Source organism: Batrachochytrium dendrobatidis (genome assembly GCF_000203795.2).
Source record: "Batrachochytrium dendrobatidis JAM81 unplaced genomic scaffold BATDEscaffold_4, whole genome shotgun sequence".
NCBI classification, from domain to species: Eukaryota; Fungi; Chytridiomycota; class Chytridiomycetes; order Rhizophydiales; genus Batrachochytrium; species Batrachochytrium dendrobatidis.
The window spans coordinates 627900-644689 of NW_006281102.1; the positions used below are offsets into that span (position 1 = coordinate 627900).

At 39.6% G+C, this 16790-nt stretch overlaps 8 protein-coding genes across 8 annotated transcripts; 4 read left to right on the forward strand and 4 right to left on the reverse strand.

Annotated features, from left to right (window-relative positions):
• Positions 1 to 11: 11 nt before the first annotated feature.
• BATDEDRAFT_775 (uncharacterized protein) lies at positions 12 to 3280 on the reverse strand (the record flags this gene model as incomplete). Its single annotated transcript, XM_006677632.1, has 9 exons — positions 12 to 205; positions 353 to 597; positions 708 to 866; positions 1308 to 1654; positions 1732 to 1852; positions 1964 to 2101; positions 2253 to 2406; positions 2530 to 3001; positions 3077 to 3280. Coding segments are annotated over 9 exons (2034 nt in total), but the record flags the coding sequence as incomplete, so codon positions are not given.
• Positions 3281 to 4187: 907 nt separating this feature from the next.
• BATDEDRAFT_16272 (uncharacterized protein) lies at positions 4188 to 5071 on the forward strand. The gene is made up of 2 exons (XM_006677716.1): positions 4188 to 4518; positions 4592 to 5071. The coding sequence occupies exons 1-2, from the start codon at positions 4203 to 4205 to the stop codon at positions 4876 to 4878; spliced, it is 603 nt and encodes a 200-aa protein (XP_006677779.1). The 5' UTR covers positions 4188 to 4202; the 3' UTR covers positions 4879 to 5071.
• Positions 5072 to 5185: 114 nt separating this feature from the next.
• On the reverse strand, positions 5186 to 8451 carry BATDEDRAFT_34789 (uncharacterized protein; the record flags this gene model as incomplete). The annotated part of the gene is made up of 6 exons (XM_006677941.1): positions 8094 to 8451; positions 6524 to 7937; positions 6254 to 6456; positions 5735 to 6186; positions 5458 to 5642; positions 5186 to 5337 (listed from the first exon to the last, which is right to left on the reverse strand). Exons 1-6 carry the CDS (start codon positions 8424 to 8426, stop codon positions 5186 to 5188), a joined length of 2739 nt encoding a protein of 912 aa, XP_006678004.1. The 5' UTR covers positions 8427 to 8451.
• A 125-nt stretch (positions 8452 to 8576) lies between these two features.
• On the reverse strand, positions 8577 to 9710 carry BATDEDRAFT_34790 (uncharacterized protein; the record flags this gene model as incomplete). The annotated part of the gene is made up of 1 exon (XM_006677942.1): positions 8577 to 9710. One exon carries the CDS (start codon positions 9708 to 9710, stop codon positions 8577 to 8579), a length of 1134 nt encoding a protein of 377 aa, XP_006678005.1.
• A 654-nt stretch (positions 9711 to 10364) lies between these two features.
• Positions 10365 to 11792, forward strand: BATDEDRAFT_23976 (coatomer subunit zeta; the record flags this gene model as incomplete). The annotated part of the gene is made up of 5 exons (XM_006677819.1): positions 10365 to 10388; positions 10514 to 10625; positions 11165 to 11312; positions 11431 to 11508; positions 11645 to 11792. 5 exons carry the CDS (start codon positions 10365 to 10367, stop codon positions 11790 to 11792), a joined length of 510 nt encoding a protein of 169 aa, XP_006677882.1.
• A 170-nt stretch (positions 11793 to 11962) lies between these two features.
• Positions 11963 to 12612, reverse strand: BATDEDRAFT_87714 (uncharacterized protein; the record flags this gene model as incomplete). Its single annotated transcript, XM_006678161.1, has 3 exons — positions 11963 to 12080; positions 12179 to 12344; positions 12447 to 12612. The coding sequence occupies 3 exons, from the start codon at positions 12610 to 12612 to the stop codon at positions 11963 to 11965; spliced, it is 450 nt and encodes a 149-aa protein (XP_006678224.1).
• A 181-nt stretch (positions 12613 to 12793) lies between these two features.
• Positions 12794 to 15188, forward strand: BATDEDRAFT_34791 (uncharacterized protein). The gene is made up of 6 exons (XM_006677943.1): positions 12794 to 12969; positions 13051 to 13377; positions 13483 to 13618; positions 13733 to 13955; positions 14051 to 14844; positions 14946 to 15188. Exons 1-6 carry the CDS (start codon positions 12826 to 12828, stop codon positions 15146 to 15148), a joined length of 1827 nt encoding a protein of 608 aa, XP_006678006.1. The 5' UTR covers positions 12794 to 12825; the 3' UTR covers positions 15149 to 15188.
• An 818-nt stretch (positions 15189 to 16006) lies between these two features.
• On the forward strand, positions 16007 to 16624 carry BATDEDRAFT_87839 (uncharacterized protein; the record flags this gene model as incomplete). Its single annotated transcript, XM_006678052.1, has 2 exons — positions 16007 to 16258; positions 16538 to 16624. The coding sequence occupies 2 exons, from the start codon at positions 16007 to 16009 to the stop codon at positions 16622 to 16624; spliced, it is 339 nt and encodes a 112-aa protein (XP_006678115.1).
• Positions 16625 to 16790: the final 166 nt, after the last annotated feature.

Sequence of the window (16790 nt, forward strand, 5' to 3'; positions counted from 1 at the left end):
CTAACATCAAGCGATACTCGAAACGGTGCACTGCGTGCCAACACGACATACTGTCCATCGTAATGATATCGAACTTCAAACATTCCCACTTGCCATGGAAGTTGTTCACGAGTAAACACAAGTCGTCCACGAACAACACGCAACCCAGGATCATCTTTGGATGACGAAATATCCACCTTGGTATACCCAAAATGCATCTGATCACCTGTTCGAACCCACGGCGTGACCGTCTCGTCATAAAACTCTGTAGATGCAAGTGCAGTCGATATGGCTTTGTTGTCTGTTGTCGATGTCAGTGTTGTGCAATTGGATATGGCCGATGCATTCACATCCATGGTTCGTCTCGGATAACCAGATACACATGACCATCGGGTACCACACTTGCTCGTAGTGGTGTCTGGATCAAAGTTCTGATGGACACTGTATACTGCAATCCAGTCTTTGCTTTTCATGGTTTCCCGAGCAGCTGTAAACTCAATTACAATCGGTTCACCAAGTTGAAACTCGGCTGGCTCGCGTGAATTTGCAGTGCAAACCGACAACGAATACAAATGCAACGGCAGTTGGTCGCGTGAAAGAGTGTCTTCTAATCGAACTCTACAAACACATTCATACCAAATCATATGTTAAACATCACAATCATTGCTGATATAATCAAGTGTACAACCACATGTATTCGGGTTCAACACCACAATCATGCAACTTACACATTCGCAAGATTGGCAACACGCAGTTTGGTCTGGTCCACAATCGCTTTGACGCATGGCTTGGCCGTATCAACTAAATACTCCAGTTCTTTAACAACTAGTCTTACCGTGTCTGTGACTGATCGACTGTGTGTTTGTTCCGTAGCTTCTGTCGGTGTACTAAATAGTCCTGGCGTATTCAGCGGACGATGTGGTTCATCGTATTCACTGGTACCATTCGCATTAGTGCTTGAACCAACATCATCATAGTGTGCACCGTCCATGTCACGAGTAAAACCTTCTGCATAGTCATCAGTTACAAACAGGTCGTTGCTTTCAATGTTTGTATCATACCCGTCTTGCATCATAGTCAACTGCTTTGAAAATCTGTCGGTTGTTCCGCCAGTCACTGATTCTGGTTTCATGTCACGTCCTTGAATCAATTGCATAGTATCTGCATCACAGCCATAGCCATCCACCACTCCATCATCGCCGTCAGAATAACTACCAATGATGTCCTTGAGTCGCCGTATTTTGGACATGATCGAATCAATAATCTCCAATCGTTCCATTCTTTCCACCATTTGCTGTCCCACTCGTTTAACTTTATATCCGAGCAACTGCACACGTCCTTTAAGCGATCGTCTTTGTCCACCACTCTGTTCAAACGGTCGTTTACCATACAGCTTCACATAGTGTTGCTCAATGACTAGTTTCAGAAACAGCCAGTTGGATATCTGCCCAAAAGCTGTCAAAAACAACAGCGTCCACGACCGACAGATCAGTGTCAGTCCCCAGCATGAAAATGTATACAACAGCGGATTCTCCAAATATCGATATACACCATTGTGTCTTGGTCCATTCTTTCCATACAACGAGTCAATAAAAAACTCGGCGTGGAACCATCCAAGACGTCCTCGTACTTCGTATATCGACACTGTAACCCAAGCATGAAGTATTATGAACAGCTACTCGTCAAAATATATACAGTTAGTCCATTTGTAGCTGCTATACTTGTCAACAACCAATCCTTGACACTACTCACACAGCCAAATATGTGTTTTAAAATTGTTGGTCCATCACTGAACGATTGTGGTGGTATATACAGTCGCCAAGCACACACAAAAAACGACAGATATGTCATTGTAATCGAAAGATTGAATAGTCTATTTGACCACCATAACTGTGTGAGTACTGAACAATATCACATTTGGCGTTCAACCGATAAAAGTCGTACCAAACACCATCACAACCACAACCCATTCAATATCACATACATTTTCCAATGCTGTAGTGCTTCACGTAGTCCATCACCGTGTCGGATAAAGTGTCGTGTCCAAAACTTGTTTTTACCTTGAAGATACAGTAGCAGTCCCAATCCATATGTGTGAAATATTCGCCAAAACACAGTCTGACTACAATCAAACAAACATTACAAATGTATCATTCAATCAGTCATTCAGTCAGTCACAAATGTATCAAATCAACCAGTCATTCAGTCAATCACAAATGTATCAAATCAGTCAATTACAAACATTACAAATCAAATCATACCCAACATAATACCAGTACTTCCAGTCATATTCTTCAATGTGTCCAACAAAAATGGATGTTATAACAGTGTATGCATATATAAACAGGGTCAGCATATCGCCACTTCGGAATAGATCCAATCGACTAAATATCACCAGATCGCGTGTAAACCATTGCTGCAGTGTATCTGCATTGACACCGTCATCTACATATATATTTGCACACAAAACATGTGTCAATATCAACTTGCAATACAATATCGATCCGCGTAACAATACCATCAATACACTCAAAACTTATCGTCGCCTACCCTCTTGTTTGGACGGTACTTCATATGTCCTGGCAGCATGTGGTGCTTCTACAAAATATAAAAACAAAATCTGCAGCATGTGTGTTGCCAGACTCACAAACAACACCGTGTAACTATGTGTGATCAACGCAACACCATAGTATCCGATATATCCAATCGAATACATGGGATGCGGTAGTGTTTCAAATCCAATCTCAAACGTCTCTGCATCTTCCATAAAAAAGAAAAAGTCTCCCCAGTACCAGGAATAGTCTTTGAGCACCACATACGCATCTAGTTTGAGCCAAATATTAAACATAATAATCAGCATGCCACCAACAAAAAGTGCTCCGTCGCGAAGCGTCAGATCCAACCATGGCGGAGCTTGATAGTACGACAACGATACAAGAATATAAGCTACAAAGTCATTGGATATCACAAAGTTGCAGATCTCCTGAAACAACAGCCACGCATTGAGCTCGGTTGGCATCGACTAGATATTCAATACATTGCATAAGTAGTGGACATGGCAATCTTGATTTATACATGATTCAAATACACCATTTACATCGTAGTTGTACGGCAGATCTGTATCTCGCTCCATGCGCTTGACAATCTCATCGACAATCCAAGTGCATAGTTCGTTGCGGGGAATATTAGAATTGGAGCCAAGACCCATTCGTTTGAACATCCTGACAATAAAAGCCGTGTTGGACTGTGCATTCAGTAATGCTCCCAGCCCAACACTATAGACGACTCTCCAGAATGCATACATCCACAATAAAACATGCCTCGAGTCTGATTGTGGACGGTTGGTGTTACCCATAGTGGATCCGTATCCATTGCAAGATACAAACATGGCCATCTGCAACACAATGGTTGCCAGAGTGATCCATTCAACTGTGGTATGGACACATGCTGGGTTAAGAGACCTAGGCAGCAGTTGTTTTGTTCTTGTTTGAAACTGAAACTGTGTTCCTCTATATGTGCGACCCTCTCTCATTAGAGATGACGGCAGCGACTGGTCCTGATTATCCATTAAAGTGGTTGGATGGCTCTTGGCATTATTATGGGTTGCAGTTGTAGAGCATTCATGAGATATATCTGTTACTACTGGATGCATTGGTTCAGCACTATCCAATTGTATCATCCGTGCTATGACTACAGTGTTGATTGTGGTATTAATCCTGACACTGCTGATTACAGATCCAATGGTTGTCGATGAATGTATATACTAATACATGAATCAAATGAAATAAAGTTGATCCGCTTGTAGAGCCAGTCCAATATTGACAATAGAAATGGCTTTACATGCACAATCCATCATCGACTACTATCAAAGTAACAATCCCAATCTATCCAACCCAGAAAATCATGACTAGTTTGTATTAACATGTCGAAATGTGGAATCAATTAAACTTTTCCATTGGATTGGAACTGTAAAGTTGACCAAATAGACTGACAAGCCATTATTTTTAGTATTACAACTTTACATGATCAAAACACTTGAACACTTGTTGAACACTTGGTGGATATTTATTAAATATTTACTACACTTGCTGGATATTTATTCATGTCTTGGTTTGAGTCAACTTCAGTCACTCACACGTGACTCATCGTTCGAGTATAAATATCAAAATGCCGTTTGAAAGTCTCGGCAAGATTAAATCTTGATTTGAATACCATCGACGATCATGAGTGCTGTTCCAAACACTACCACAGTTCCAAGTGCTGTTGCTGCTCCAAGTACTACCACAGTTCCAAGTACTGTTGCTGCTCCAAGTGCTGCTGCTGCTCCAGTCCATGAAGAAGTACATGCAGAAGTGCACGAGTCCTCTTCGCGCACCATTTGTATTGCCATTGATGGATCTTCAAGCAGTACGTATGCCATCGAATGGGCCATCAAGAACATTTTGCGCAAAGAAACCGATCAAGTTGTTGTGCTGCATGTCAGACCATTGATTACTATACCTGCTTTGAGTTATGGCGCACCCTTTGTTGATTATGGCGGTGAGTTGTATACCCTGGCTGATCTTATGGTCATGACTGCATAGTATGTCCGCAAGCTAATACATTTATACAGAAACACTGTCCGTCAAAGAAGATGCTAGCAGAATCGAGTCTCACGAACTGCTGATCAAGACCGCAAAAGCCATCAAGCAGCACGGACTGCATGTACGGGCTATTGCACTTCGTGGAGATGCTCGTGAAGAGCTAGTGTTCAAGATTGAAGATGTCAAGGCCGACATGGTCATTATGGGTTCGCGAGGATTGACAACACTAAACCGACTGTTCCTGGGATCGGTGTCTGAGCATTTGATCCACAACTTGAAATGCCCTGTCATTGTTACTCGAGATCCTAATGCTTGATACTTGGATAACGAGTCGTGATTATGGAAATATCGTTTGCAGTATAGACTATTGTGGATATATCTTTGGATTTTATTGAATGGACAATGTTTGGTATATACAATTGATTGCAATCAATAGCCATTTTACTGCTTTTTGGTCTGGCTTTGAACAATTCCAATAAACTACTTATTGCATTGACTTTATGGTATCTACTCGAACTGTTTTTATTTGATTGCATAGAATGTTGTCAATGTTCAACTGTTGCTTATAGATTAAACTAGTATGTTGGTTCACAAGTAGCGCATTGGTACTGCACAAGAATGGTTTACATTGACTGTTCAACTTCCTCCATTTCAGCAGTCATCAACTTTACTCGAATTAATGCCTGCTTCACTAAATCCATTCTTCCCGCTCGCTTGAATTCCATTGCTGCTGTGCGAGTCGTAGTAATTGAAGTCTTGACTTGTGCCACATAGCCTAAAATCGGCAATTTTCAAGAAATATCAGATGTTAGTGTGTTGGGAAACCAATCTATATTACAGGTATGTTACAAACGTTTTAAATTTTATCACTTGATGCATAATTTATATCACTTACTAGTCATATCTAATTTTCCCAGTTGAATCAAAGTCACCAACAGATTCATTCGAATCTCATATGCAGTTTTTTTATCCTGTATCTCTTCTGGTATAGGCTTTCTAGTAACAGTGAGTTGTGCAATTTGTGCAAGTATTTGTCCATGCTCATGTTCCAATACTTGGTTTGACGCGATCTTGTCGGGACTAGCACGGTAAAGCAAAAGAGGGTAATAGTGAATAAGCCAATATGTACAGCATAGATAGTATTGTTTAAGCCATTTAAATAACTAGCTTACTTTTGAAAGTCGAGTTCAAGTGAGTCGAGATCCACAATCTCTTTTTGAGCAGGCTTGGGCTGAGCCAATTCATGTGCTGGAGCAGGCGATACGACTGCAGGCAATGCTTTAGTATCCAGAGTAGAGTTTTGCACAGGTTTTGATGGTGATGCATTTCCATCATTTGGAGACACAGGAGAGCTCACTCGAGGCGGATTTTTCGCTTTGGTGGGATCATTTGTTTTTGATGGTGATGCTATATTTCCTCTAGAAAATGCTGTTCGAGGACTAGTAGAAGCGCCTGTATGAGCAGTGATCTCAGTGGTACTTGCTGAAATTGGGGATCCAAGTTCTACTACTAACCAACGCTCTGTTTTGGTTACTATATCAGGTTTGACTATAGGTGTGCGTAGTCTGATTTTGATTTCTAGAGTAGCCCCGGTTTCACGCCGAGGATTGGATGGATCACCGAGCTATCAAATTAAATGTGCAATTGTCAGTTATCATTGAAATCAATCCACGATAAACCAGCGATTTTACCTTGATGATTTCATGGATCTCGCATTTTGTAAGCAATGGCTCTAGTTTAACCGCAGCTCTTCCTAGCACTATTTGTCTTGTCATCAGCATAGATAGAATACCGGGTTTGGTGTGAATGACTTCAAAAAAAACCTTTTTTCTTTCCAAAAACCTCTGAAATGGTCGACTTCGTATAATGCGAATATTCCTTTTGAAGCCATATTCTAAAAATTTCAAAAATTAAATGTTTTGCAAATCACAGTAAGCCAAGTCTCAGATGATAGATTCTACCTGGATTAGAGTTTTTTCGTACAATGGGTGTTTCACCACGTCCTTCTGCAGTAGTTACATCTCCCTCCTGTGGCCATCCTATATCATATCCAACGCTGCTGTCTACCTCTCCAGCAGCAATTTCGCGGTTTCCCAAATCGGTTGCTTTCAAAATACTTATTTCCATTTCATCCAGCGGCACGTCCTGATTTGTATGTGCGAGCGTATATTCTAGGTCTTCATAGTGAAACATAAACGGTAGCATCACATTTGAAGATGACACTGGTGAAGTAGAGGGACTGTCACTAACGGTAGATGGGCTATTTAAATTGCGTAGATGTTTTAGTGCTTCCGAGTCCATTTCCATTCGCTTTTTTTTCCGGTGAAACTCCAATGCAATTTCTTTTTGATTACTTTTGTAATAATTAGTGGAAAGAGTTGTGCACAATGCAATTTGAGACTGAAGTGTTTTAAGAAGATGATCATAGATATCTTTAGCTTCGCTTGATGTGACAACCTGAGAGCTTGATTCAGACTCTAAATTTGACGTGGAATTAACTTGTGAGCTTGTAGCTGATCTTACAGAAAGTCTACTTGCCATAGCCGACTTATGCTGCTCGCCCAGCTTTGGAGACCCAGAAAGTTTAGGAGATGGGTGGTTAGAAGGTGGGCAAGGTAATATAAATCCAGGAGAAATGCTACTAGTAGCAGTGTAGAGGTCAATTGCATCTTGAATTTTTTTAATCACCAGCAACATTTCTCGTGCTCGAATAAAATCATTGTCCCGTTTAGATTTTAAAGCAGCATGTTTGTATTCTGTTTGTCGTTTTTGCAATGCTTCAAGAGTTATTGTGGGTTGTAATGCTTGTATTGACTGGGATGAAAAAGAACCATGACCTAGTGAGAGATTGCTACCTGAACCGTATTGCCTTGCATCTAATTTTTGTGAAATTGATAAAGTAGTCAAGGTAGTCTGCAGTGGTTGAGCTGATTTTGGCTTTGCAAACGCCTCGTCTGTTACTGTTTTTAAACGAGCCTGTAGCTGCTTCATGGCTTTAAGAGATTCAAATGCACCTTCCTTGTTTCCATCACGCTTTTTATTGACAGCACGAATTTTCTCGAGCTGGATATATTTTGCAAGCAGGTTTGGATCTGTAGTTTTCAAACGATACTCCAATGGCAAGTCCGAGTCATCTTTATAGATTGGTAGTTTTGTAGATTTATCTGTATCAGAAAGCGTAGATTCCACTGTAGTGGTTTGAGTGGAGTGTACTAAATCAGCCTCCTGACTGGATTGTATATAAACATTCGTGGCTTGAATAGGACTAGCTGTTTCCAAGTGATCATGATTCTCAAGGGTGGGTGTAGTATCTGGGCTAAACGTGGTGTGAGCAGCATTCGGACTGTTATGGTCATGAATCTTCCCTAGTTCTGCCTTTAAGAGTTGGGCATGACCGAACCCAGTGGAGCATGCAATAGCAAACATAGTGTAGTTGTAGCACATTTATATACTATGAATTAGTATCAGTTACTGCAAACAGCCAGGAATTAAAGTATAGCAAAGGCATCAATGAATAGATATTTCAATTACCAGCAAATCAGGATCATGCATGTCAGCATCGGTAAACTCGACATGGACTTCTTCATCATGGCTAGCAGGCAAGTCTACGACAGTGTCTAATGCATATTCGAGGGGTTGTGTCTTTACTGGCAGTTTTTTTGGAGAAAAAATAGTAGTTGGTGGTGTAGGGTTAGAAACAGTTGTATGGCCATCACTCTCAGATAAGAGAGCAAGCTCTGCCAGTAGGTGCGGGTCATTCAAGTCATCATCAGTAAATGAAGGTTCAGGAAGATCAAAGTCGATTCCAGAAGCAGGTGTAAAGGACTTTGGTTTATTGGGTTCAGTAGTACCAAACTTCCACATTCTGTCAGCGATAATAGCTTTATCGATGAATTGAATTTGCAAAGAATTCAACAATGAATCTCGAGCAATGAACGCGTCGTTTGCAACTCCAAATCACATTTTGAATCTGCTGCAGAGTACTCTTGAATCAATCTTTTATTTAAATTTCTTTCAGCTGGCGTATACTTTTAACCGGATAGCTGTTGCTGAATCCACTCGATCATATCGCATAGCCTCTTCTGCCTGCATTTCCAATACCTCTTTATCATCCGACTTGTCTATGTTTTTTTCAACTTGGTCCTTGTTTGATGCAATCAATGGCATTATATCCTCTTCTCCATGCAGCTCATCTGTCCCTTGAACAAATGGACGAGTGTGTTCAAACGCTACCATTAATGCTTCTTCTCCAATTTGAGATGCAAGCGATCGTTGATTAAAAAACCCAAGAACACGAGATGGAAATCCACTCCATCCACTTTGGTTTTTGCCTGTAATGAATCCAATTGGAGGAAACTCAACGGATGCGTCCAAATGATGCATATCATCGGCTTTAGATGGCACTGTGCGCTGAACAATAGTCGGCAATGAAGGCTCTGCATCTGTTTCTGAGTTTATACGATCACCGTCTTTTTCTGCTTGAGTCTCTTCAGGCTTAATAACATCTGGAAGGATAGGTGAGGAAATAGCAACATCAACGGTAGTAGGAACCGTCAAATTTCCCTCGGATAAGCCCAGCAGCATATTTCTCCATACAAACGGACCCACCGCAACCAATCCAATCGATGGATCATATTTAGGCAGGCGCATACCAGGAGGAAGTCCGGCCATTGGATCGTCAGTACGTTCGACATAAAAATAGCTGGTCATCCATCCCATCCAAGTGTGTCGTTTCTTTTGTCTCTGTCTATCCAGATCCTGCTTTACTAGCTGATCAGCGTGCATTTCTCGAGCCTTCCACATAATCTCTCTCACATTTGATCGGATTTTGGCAGCATGTGATGGTTCCACGAGATCATAGTCCAATGCAGCTGCATCAAATACTGGTTTGACATATTCTTTGAACCAGTATCGTGCCCAATGAGTGGGTTCAATGTACACAATGACTTTTCTTGGAAGAACATCAGGAGAAAGAGGTTGGTTTGCAATAGTGAATGCTCGATCAGAAAGGGATTGTCTGATATTTTTAAGTCGCCATTTGTCGTATGCAGCAAGACCGGCAATAGATGCAGTAACAGACCAAAAAATAAGCCAATTACGAGAAGGGAGCTTGGGAAAGCGCTTAGTAGTGGTTGATGGCTCTGCCATAGATATATAGAGTCGAAGGCTGACCAATTAATGCTTTACAAGGCGAACTTGTCAATTGGGATCAAATAATGAAATATTTGATTTTACAGCCATATTCACGTAAAATGAAACTTTTTTGCATTCAGGACTTTGGATCATACAATGGCCAATATTCGTTGTGCTTTCCTACTGCAAATCAGTACTTTTAATTCCTGTTTCAAACACAGTATCCATCATACAATGCACACAATCAAACTATAGGTTTGGATTGAGATTCTTTTTTGCATAACCATACATTGTACGATCACCAGATCCATCCATTGTAATACATGCATTGGGTCCAGCTGTTGCCAATACAGCTATGTACAAAGCCCATTATGTATTTTAATCACAGATACGTCCACGTTCTAGTTCAAGAGAACAGGATTGCACATTTCAGGAATGCAGCTGTACATGCCAATCAATCAACGTTTAGTTTTTATACAAAAATAAGTTTAAATAAAACCAATTATTTCATGAGATTAGCTGTTAATTATGCATTTTGGCATTTTTATTGTTTCGTTCTGTGCAAGTACAGCTGCAAATGAGAATCATTTGGGCAAAGTAAACCTATAACCACGTGACTGGTATTTATTCAGTTGGAAATTGCAGTCTAACCAACGCATCAACTCCAATATGGTTCGTGCCTATGCCAACATGGTAAGTCATTGTTCTATCGGTCTGTTTACCTTGTATCATACACTGTATGCAGCCATTTTATATCCTGGTCTATTCAAGTTGGATTAGCTTTTAAAATTTCCAATTTCGCTATCAACCTGCACTAGAGTCTGGTATCCATCAAAGCAGCCATTGTTCTGGATAGCGAAGGCCATAGAGTAATGGCAAAGTACTATTCGTCAGAATACCCTAATTCCAAGGAACAGAAAACGTTTGAGCGTAATCTCTTTGACAAGACGAGGAAACTATCCAGTTGAGTTTGACTATTTTCGGGTTGTATATAAGCCATATTCACGTAAAATGGAACAGTATCTTGCATTCAGGACTTTGGATCATACAATGTCCAATATTCGTTGTACTTTCCTACTGCAAATCAGTACTTTTAATTCCTGTTTCAAACACAGTATCCATCATACAATGCACACAATCAAACTATAGGTTTGGATTGAGATTCTTTTTTGCATAACCATACATTGTACGATCACCAGATCCATCCATTGTAATACATGCATTGGGTCCAGCTGTTGACAATACAGCTTAGGAATACAGCTCTGTACATGCCAATCACTAGGAGAAAGATCAGTCAACTAATGAGTTTAAATGACATAGTATTGTCTAGTGGTTTTGGTGGAAATCATCATATCATGGGTTGGCATCCTTATTTAGTGATCCATTTTACGTGAATAGGGTTGTAGTTCAACTCATTGGTCGTATTTTTAATGCTTATATTGAATATACTCATCTAATTATCATACTAGGCGAAATCATTTTATTTGACAACTTGATTATTGTCTACAAGTCTGTCGTGGATTTATTTTTTTACTTTGTGGGATCTACGGATGAAAACGAAATCATGTTGAACTCTGTTTTGCAAGGATTCAGCGATGCTCTTTCTATTCTGCTCAAGTACAGTGTATATTGGATTGTGTTTTGAATCATTGAATCTAGCATAGATTTGTGTTGACTGTTTTGTATGTATACCAATGTTAACATTTGTGCCATTTATACTATGTTGAATAATTAGAAGTCAAGTGGAAAAACGCACCATTTTGGACAATATGGACGTTGCTTTATTGGCTCTTGATGAAACTGTTGATGATGGGTAGGCCAAGCATCTTTGTTTTTAGAGTAGTCCATTTAAACGCATCAATGTATATGTTTTGATATTCGATACTCCATCCTACACTCTTGATATCACCGTTATTAGATGCCGACTAATATTCAATCTTTTGCATTAGAATTATTATGGAGACGGATGCATCACAGATTGCATCTCGTGTAACTAAACGTGGGTCTGAAGTGAATAATATTCCAATCGGAGAGCAAACCATTGCACAGGCTCTCAAAACAGCACAAGAACAGCTTGTTAAGCGTCTTTATACATAAACACTCTTGGAGTAATAATCTACTCGTATGATTGGAAACATTTATTCGCTTGATTCGGATTAGGGAAGCAGATTCAAAAAAATGAAACTTGCTGCACTCTCCAAGGTGTATTGCTTTGAAACTTTTATTGATCTCCATATCAAAAATGAACCTAGTTTTGGGACAATTGATCAGCTCATACCAAGTTTTTCCAAACGTGCCTGTTTGACCTTTTCCTTTATCTTGAGATATTTTTTTTGACGCTTAGGCAATTCAAGTGCACGAGGAGTAACACCTCTGCAGTACCACCTATAAAAGAGATGTTTAAAAATAAAGATTAAAAACAAACTTTAGTCTCGATAATTTCAATCGTATCCATAATTCATGCGCAGATCAACTAGACTTACTCTCTCCAACCCAGAATATATTTTCGCATTTGAGACTTGATACCCAGAGTTTTCAAGTCACTTGAAGTGGCAGTAAATAATGAATCCCAGCTAGTAAATTTTGGGGCAACAGTTTCGCAGCTTCGACCGATTGCCTTGAGAAACGCTTCTGGGCTATTTATCGTAGCTATTCGCCAAATCGAATGAATTTAAAACCAGGCAGTTGAATCAAACAATTGTCTAAATATCCCAAAACTAGTCGATAATCCAATCAACGCATTGATCATACCTGAAGGTTTTGGGACGTATGATGCTCTATCGGCTCTGCTGAGAGCAAAGTAAGCGTTGCTTTTCTGTATGTCGATATTAAGGGTAGAACTACAACGAACTTGAGTCAAAAGACTACAGCGTATAGACTGAGAGTATATTTTTTGACTAATCGCTTGAAACAACATTTGTGTATATGACTTTGTTGCAGCTGTAAACTAGATGTAGCAATCGCCTGTTCAAAATGGCTTCAACAACTTGAACCAAACAAATTTTAATTTGGCTCAACGCAAAGATCGCGCTCGATCAATGCGTGATTTCTAAATATTTGGCTTCAAACGAATTTTTTATTTCCATTGATTTGCAATTGTACAAGACTACTTTTATTACAGTAATCAATCATGGGGAAAAAAAGATTCATTGATCCATCCAAGTCTGTCAAATTTCAGCTTGTGCATAGGTCTCAGAGAGACCCAAAAATAGCAGATGAAACTGCATCCAAACTAGTCCTGCGACCTATTGCAGCATCTTCAAACCTTGCTCGAGTAAGTACTTGAAAATTCGTTGTTGAATCTCAATCAACCTTGTGCAATTATTAATTTTGCAATGCCAATTATTTTTTGTAGAAAGGAAAGGGCTTGGATTTGTCCACGGCGTTGGGAGAGCTGGGAAACGATAGTCAATTCGATACAGAAAACAAATATGACCAAGAAAGTGATTACAGCGATTCGGATACCGAGAATGAATTGGATTCAAAGGATGCTTCAAAAAAGCTAAAGGCATATGTAGCACCCGTTACCCCCAACGATCCTGCCCTATACGGTATTTTCTTCAAGGATCAGGAATCATACGACTATATGCAGCATCTCAAACCAATTGGAAGTGACCCAACAGCTATGTTTGTTGCAGCAAAATCAGTTCAGAAACCCGAAAAAGAAGAAATTAAATTCGTTGTAAGTGGACTTTTGAGACGATCCATGTTCATATCTGGCAAAGATATATTGCCCCGTCTTATTTTTAAAAATGCAATCAACTAATTACTGCAATTTCAATTCTAGGAGGCAAACACCAACAACTCGACAAGTTCGGTTGATTTTCCACAAGCCAAGCTGATTCTTCCTGAAGGGGTCTTGCCATCTCAAACTGAGGAAGATGTTGGCTTGCTCACTCGCTTAGCTCAACCATATACTCCAGGTAAGATGCTTGGTAGTGTCCATGATTTGGCAGAATTGTTTAGATTTAAACTTTATCATTATTTTTATAGCGTTTCTAACCCAATATGTTTATATCTGAAATTATCCACTGCAGGATTAAATCTAGAGCTTGGAGATGATGTACGAGAGACACTGTATGCGCTTGATGATGATGAGTATGTGGAAGATGAGTTGGAAGATGACTTTTTTGGTGCACTCGACGCCGAAGAGATTCCTGAGCAGTACAAAAGTATGGTTGAGCAAGCTGAAAATGGCTACGAGAACAAAGACAATGAGAATCAGCATGAAGATCAGGAATGGATGAAGGAATATGCGAGGTAAATCTTATATGTTGATGTTGCTTTACCGACTGAATCAACATGTTTGTTTATTAAATGCCAATCTTTTCATTTTTGAACAAATGTATACACAGATTTCAAAAGAGTGCAGGAAAACCACCATCACATGATGATATTCACTCAGATGGCTCTGATAGTACCGATGCAACTCCAAAAGCACCTGTTCGAACTGGAGATTCAGTTCGAATCAAAAAGGGTGCATTCACAGATACCTCATCATACTCCATGTCATCCTCATCCATGTTTAGAAACGACAAGCTTACACTTCTCGACGACCGATTTGACAAAGTTTTGGCGGAATATTCTGATGACGAGATTGGTGAACTAGACCCTGATGATCCTGAAGTGCAGGGTGTATTGGATGCCATGTCCACATTTTCTGGACTGTCAAAACCATCTAGCTGTATCTCACTTGGTGCTGATTCGGACTCCTCGCGTCGTCTTGATGTCATGTTTGACGACTTTCTTGAATCAACACAGGTAGTATCCAATGGTCGTGCATTGATTCCAGCACGTCAGCCACTCGATGCTCTTTATAGCAGTACGCAGCAAAATGTCAAATCACTTGTAGACAAGTACGCATTTGAAGAGGTTACTTCAGCTGCTACACAGGCCGAACTCGACAAGAAAATCTATATGCCAGAGGAAAAAAATTATGATACATGGGATGTGGAATCTGTTTTGTCTACTTACTCAAACATCTATAATCGACCCAAACTGATTCGAGAGATTTCCAAAAATGCTCCACGGATTCAACTCAAAGGACCACATGGCATGCCTTCTGTTGTGCCATCGATATCTTCTACGTTGCAGAATGAGCTTAGCGACGATTACAGTGATAACGAGTCTCAGTTCACCGATTGCACAGGTGATATTAATCTAGGTTTTGTAGATTGAATTTCATAAAGCGTTGTTGAGAATTCCATGTTTTAACCAATTTTTTGATTTGATTGTTAATCTATCACTCAGAACGACACAATACTGCAATTGGAAGAAACAAGAGTGAGACTGCAGAGGAAAAACGACAGCGCAAAGCTCAGGTCAAGGCTGAAAGACGAGACCGACGAACTGCCAAGAAAATGACCAAATCAGCATTCAAAGGTGAAGAACTCAGACAAAGTCGCCTTACATCTAACCACGAGCGGCAGGATCGGTCGTTTGGGCTTGTTTAAATCGTAATTATTAAACAAACAATAAACCCATTTTAACTCGATACTTTTGTTTCACTGATAGGAATTATAACTGCATTCATGTAAAATGGAACACTATTTTGCTCTCAACTATACAATGACCAAATACCTGTTGTGATTTTTACTACACATTGATTGCTCAATGTATTTCCAATCCTTTCAAACACAGCGTTCATCATACGATGCTCACAAATCAAACTGTAGTTTTGAACCAAGATTATTTCTTTCTTTATATTTGACATGACCATGCATTGTATGATCACCAAGTTTGACACCAGATTCATGTATTGCAGTTCAACTATTGGGTCCGACTGTTGTCAATACAACAGCACACACTCGTACATTTTGTTGTATTCTGAATCCGATATATTCGCGTTCTAACCCAAGAAAGCAATCATCACAATTTCAGGAATACAGCTATACATGTCAAGCACCCAATGTTTCTTGTAATGTTTGGACTGCAAGAAACAAGAGCTGTAGATTGAACAACTGTCGAGAGTGTGGGATGTACTGCAATGTGATGTTGGTATTTGGTCAGTTTCTAATACAAAAATGAGCACAAACACCAGCGACTTTGCTAAGCAGCTCAAAAGACACAATGTTGTCCAGTGAATTTGATGATCGTCATCATGTCATGATACTGGATGTGAATTATATACTTTGACATCCTTGTTATGTTTCATTTTACACGAATACGACTGTAAAACGTTTTTGGGAATAATAATATGCGCTTATAAAAATAGTCTAGTATTAATTTTTTAATTTTTTTTAATTTGAATTCAAAACTTTCAATATACATTTGCGTTGCAAAAACTACCGATTGAGCAGGTTTTATTTACAATGACGTCTGTGAGTCCAGAAAAGATGGTTGAGAAACATTCCCATACTACTGCTTCTTCTAGCAACAGCAAAAAGCCTGTGCCGGCTGAAAAATCTGCCAATCCAACAGCAGCATCCATCAAACCTGCCATGGATGCAGAATCCACAAAAGAATCTACCAAGCAGAACAGCTCTGACAATGAAGAAGAGGATGAGAAGACATCAGATACACTGGATGCATCCAAATCAAGTAATATGACGTTTGAGGAGTTGGCAAGTAAACTATTTTGTTGTGCTAAGCATTTTACAGCTGCATTCTTGTAAAATGGAACACTATTTTACTCTCAACTATACAATGACCAAATACCTGTTGTGATTTTTTACTACACATTGATTGCTCAATGTATTTCCAATCCTTTCAAACACAGCGTTCATCATACGATGCTCACAAATCAAACTGTAGTTTTGAACCAAGATTATTTCTTTCTTTATATTTGACATGACCATGCATTGTATGATCACCAAGTTTGACACCAGATTCATGTATTGCAGTTCAACTATTGGGCCGACTGTTGTCAATACAACAGCACACACTCGTACATTTTGTTGTATTCTGAATCCGATATATTCGCGTTCTAACCCAAGAAAGCAATCATCACAATTTCAGGAATACAGCTATACATGTCAAGCACCCAATGTTTCTTGTAATGTTTGGACTGCAAGAAACAAGAGCTGTAGATTGAACAACTGTCGAGAGTGTGGGATGTACTGCAATGTGATGTTGGTATTTGGTCAGTTTCTAATA

Coding starts and splice junctions, on each gene's coding strand:
- BATDEDRAFT_16272 (XM_006677716.1), top strand. CDS start 4,203: ATGAGTGCTGTTCCAAACACTACCACAGTTCCAAGTGCTGTTGCTGCT. Junction 4,519..4,591: donor ACCCTTTGTTGATTATGGCG/GTGAGTTGTATA, acceptor ACATTTATACAG/AAACACTGTCCGTCAAAGAA.
- BATDEDRAFT_34791 (XM_006677943.1), top strand. CDS start 12,826: ATGGGGAAAAAAAGATTCATTGATCCATCCAAGTCTGTCAAATTTCAG. Junction 13,378..13,482: donor AAGAAGAAATTAAATTCGTT/GTAAGTGGACTT, acceptor TTTCAATTCTAG/GAGGCAAACACCAACAACTC. Junction 14,845..14,945: donor TCAGTTCACCGATTGCACAG/GTGATATTAATC, acceptor TCTATCACTCAG/AACGACACAATACTGCAATT.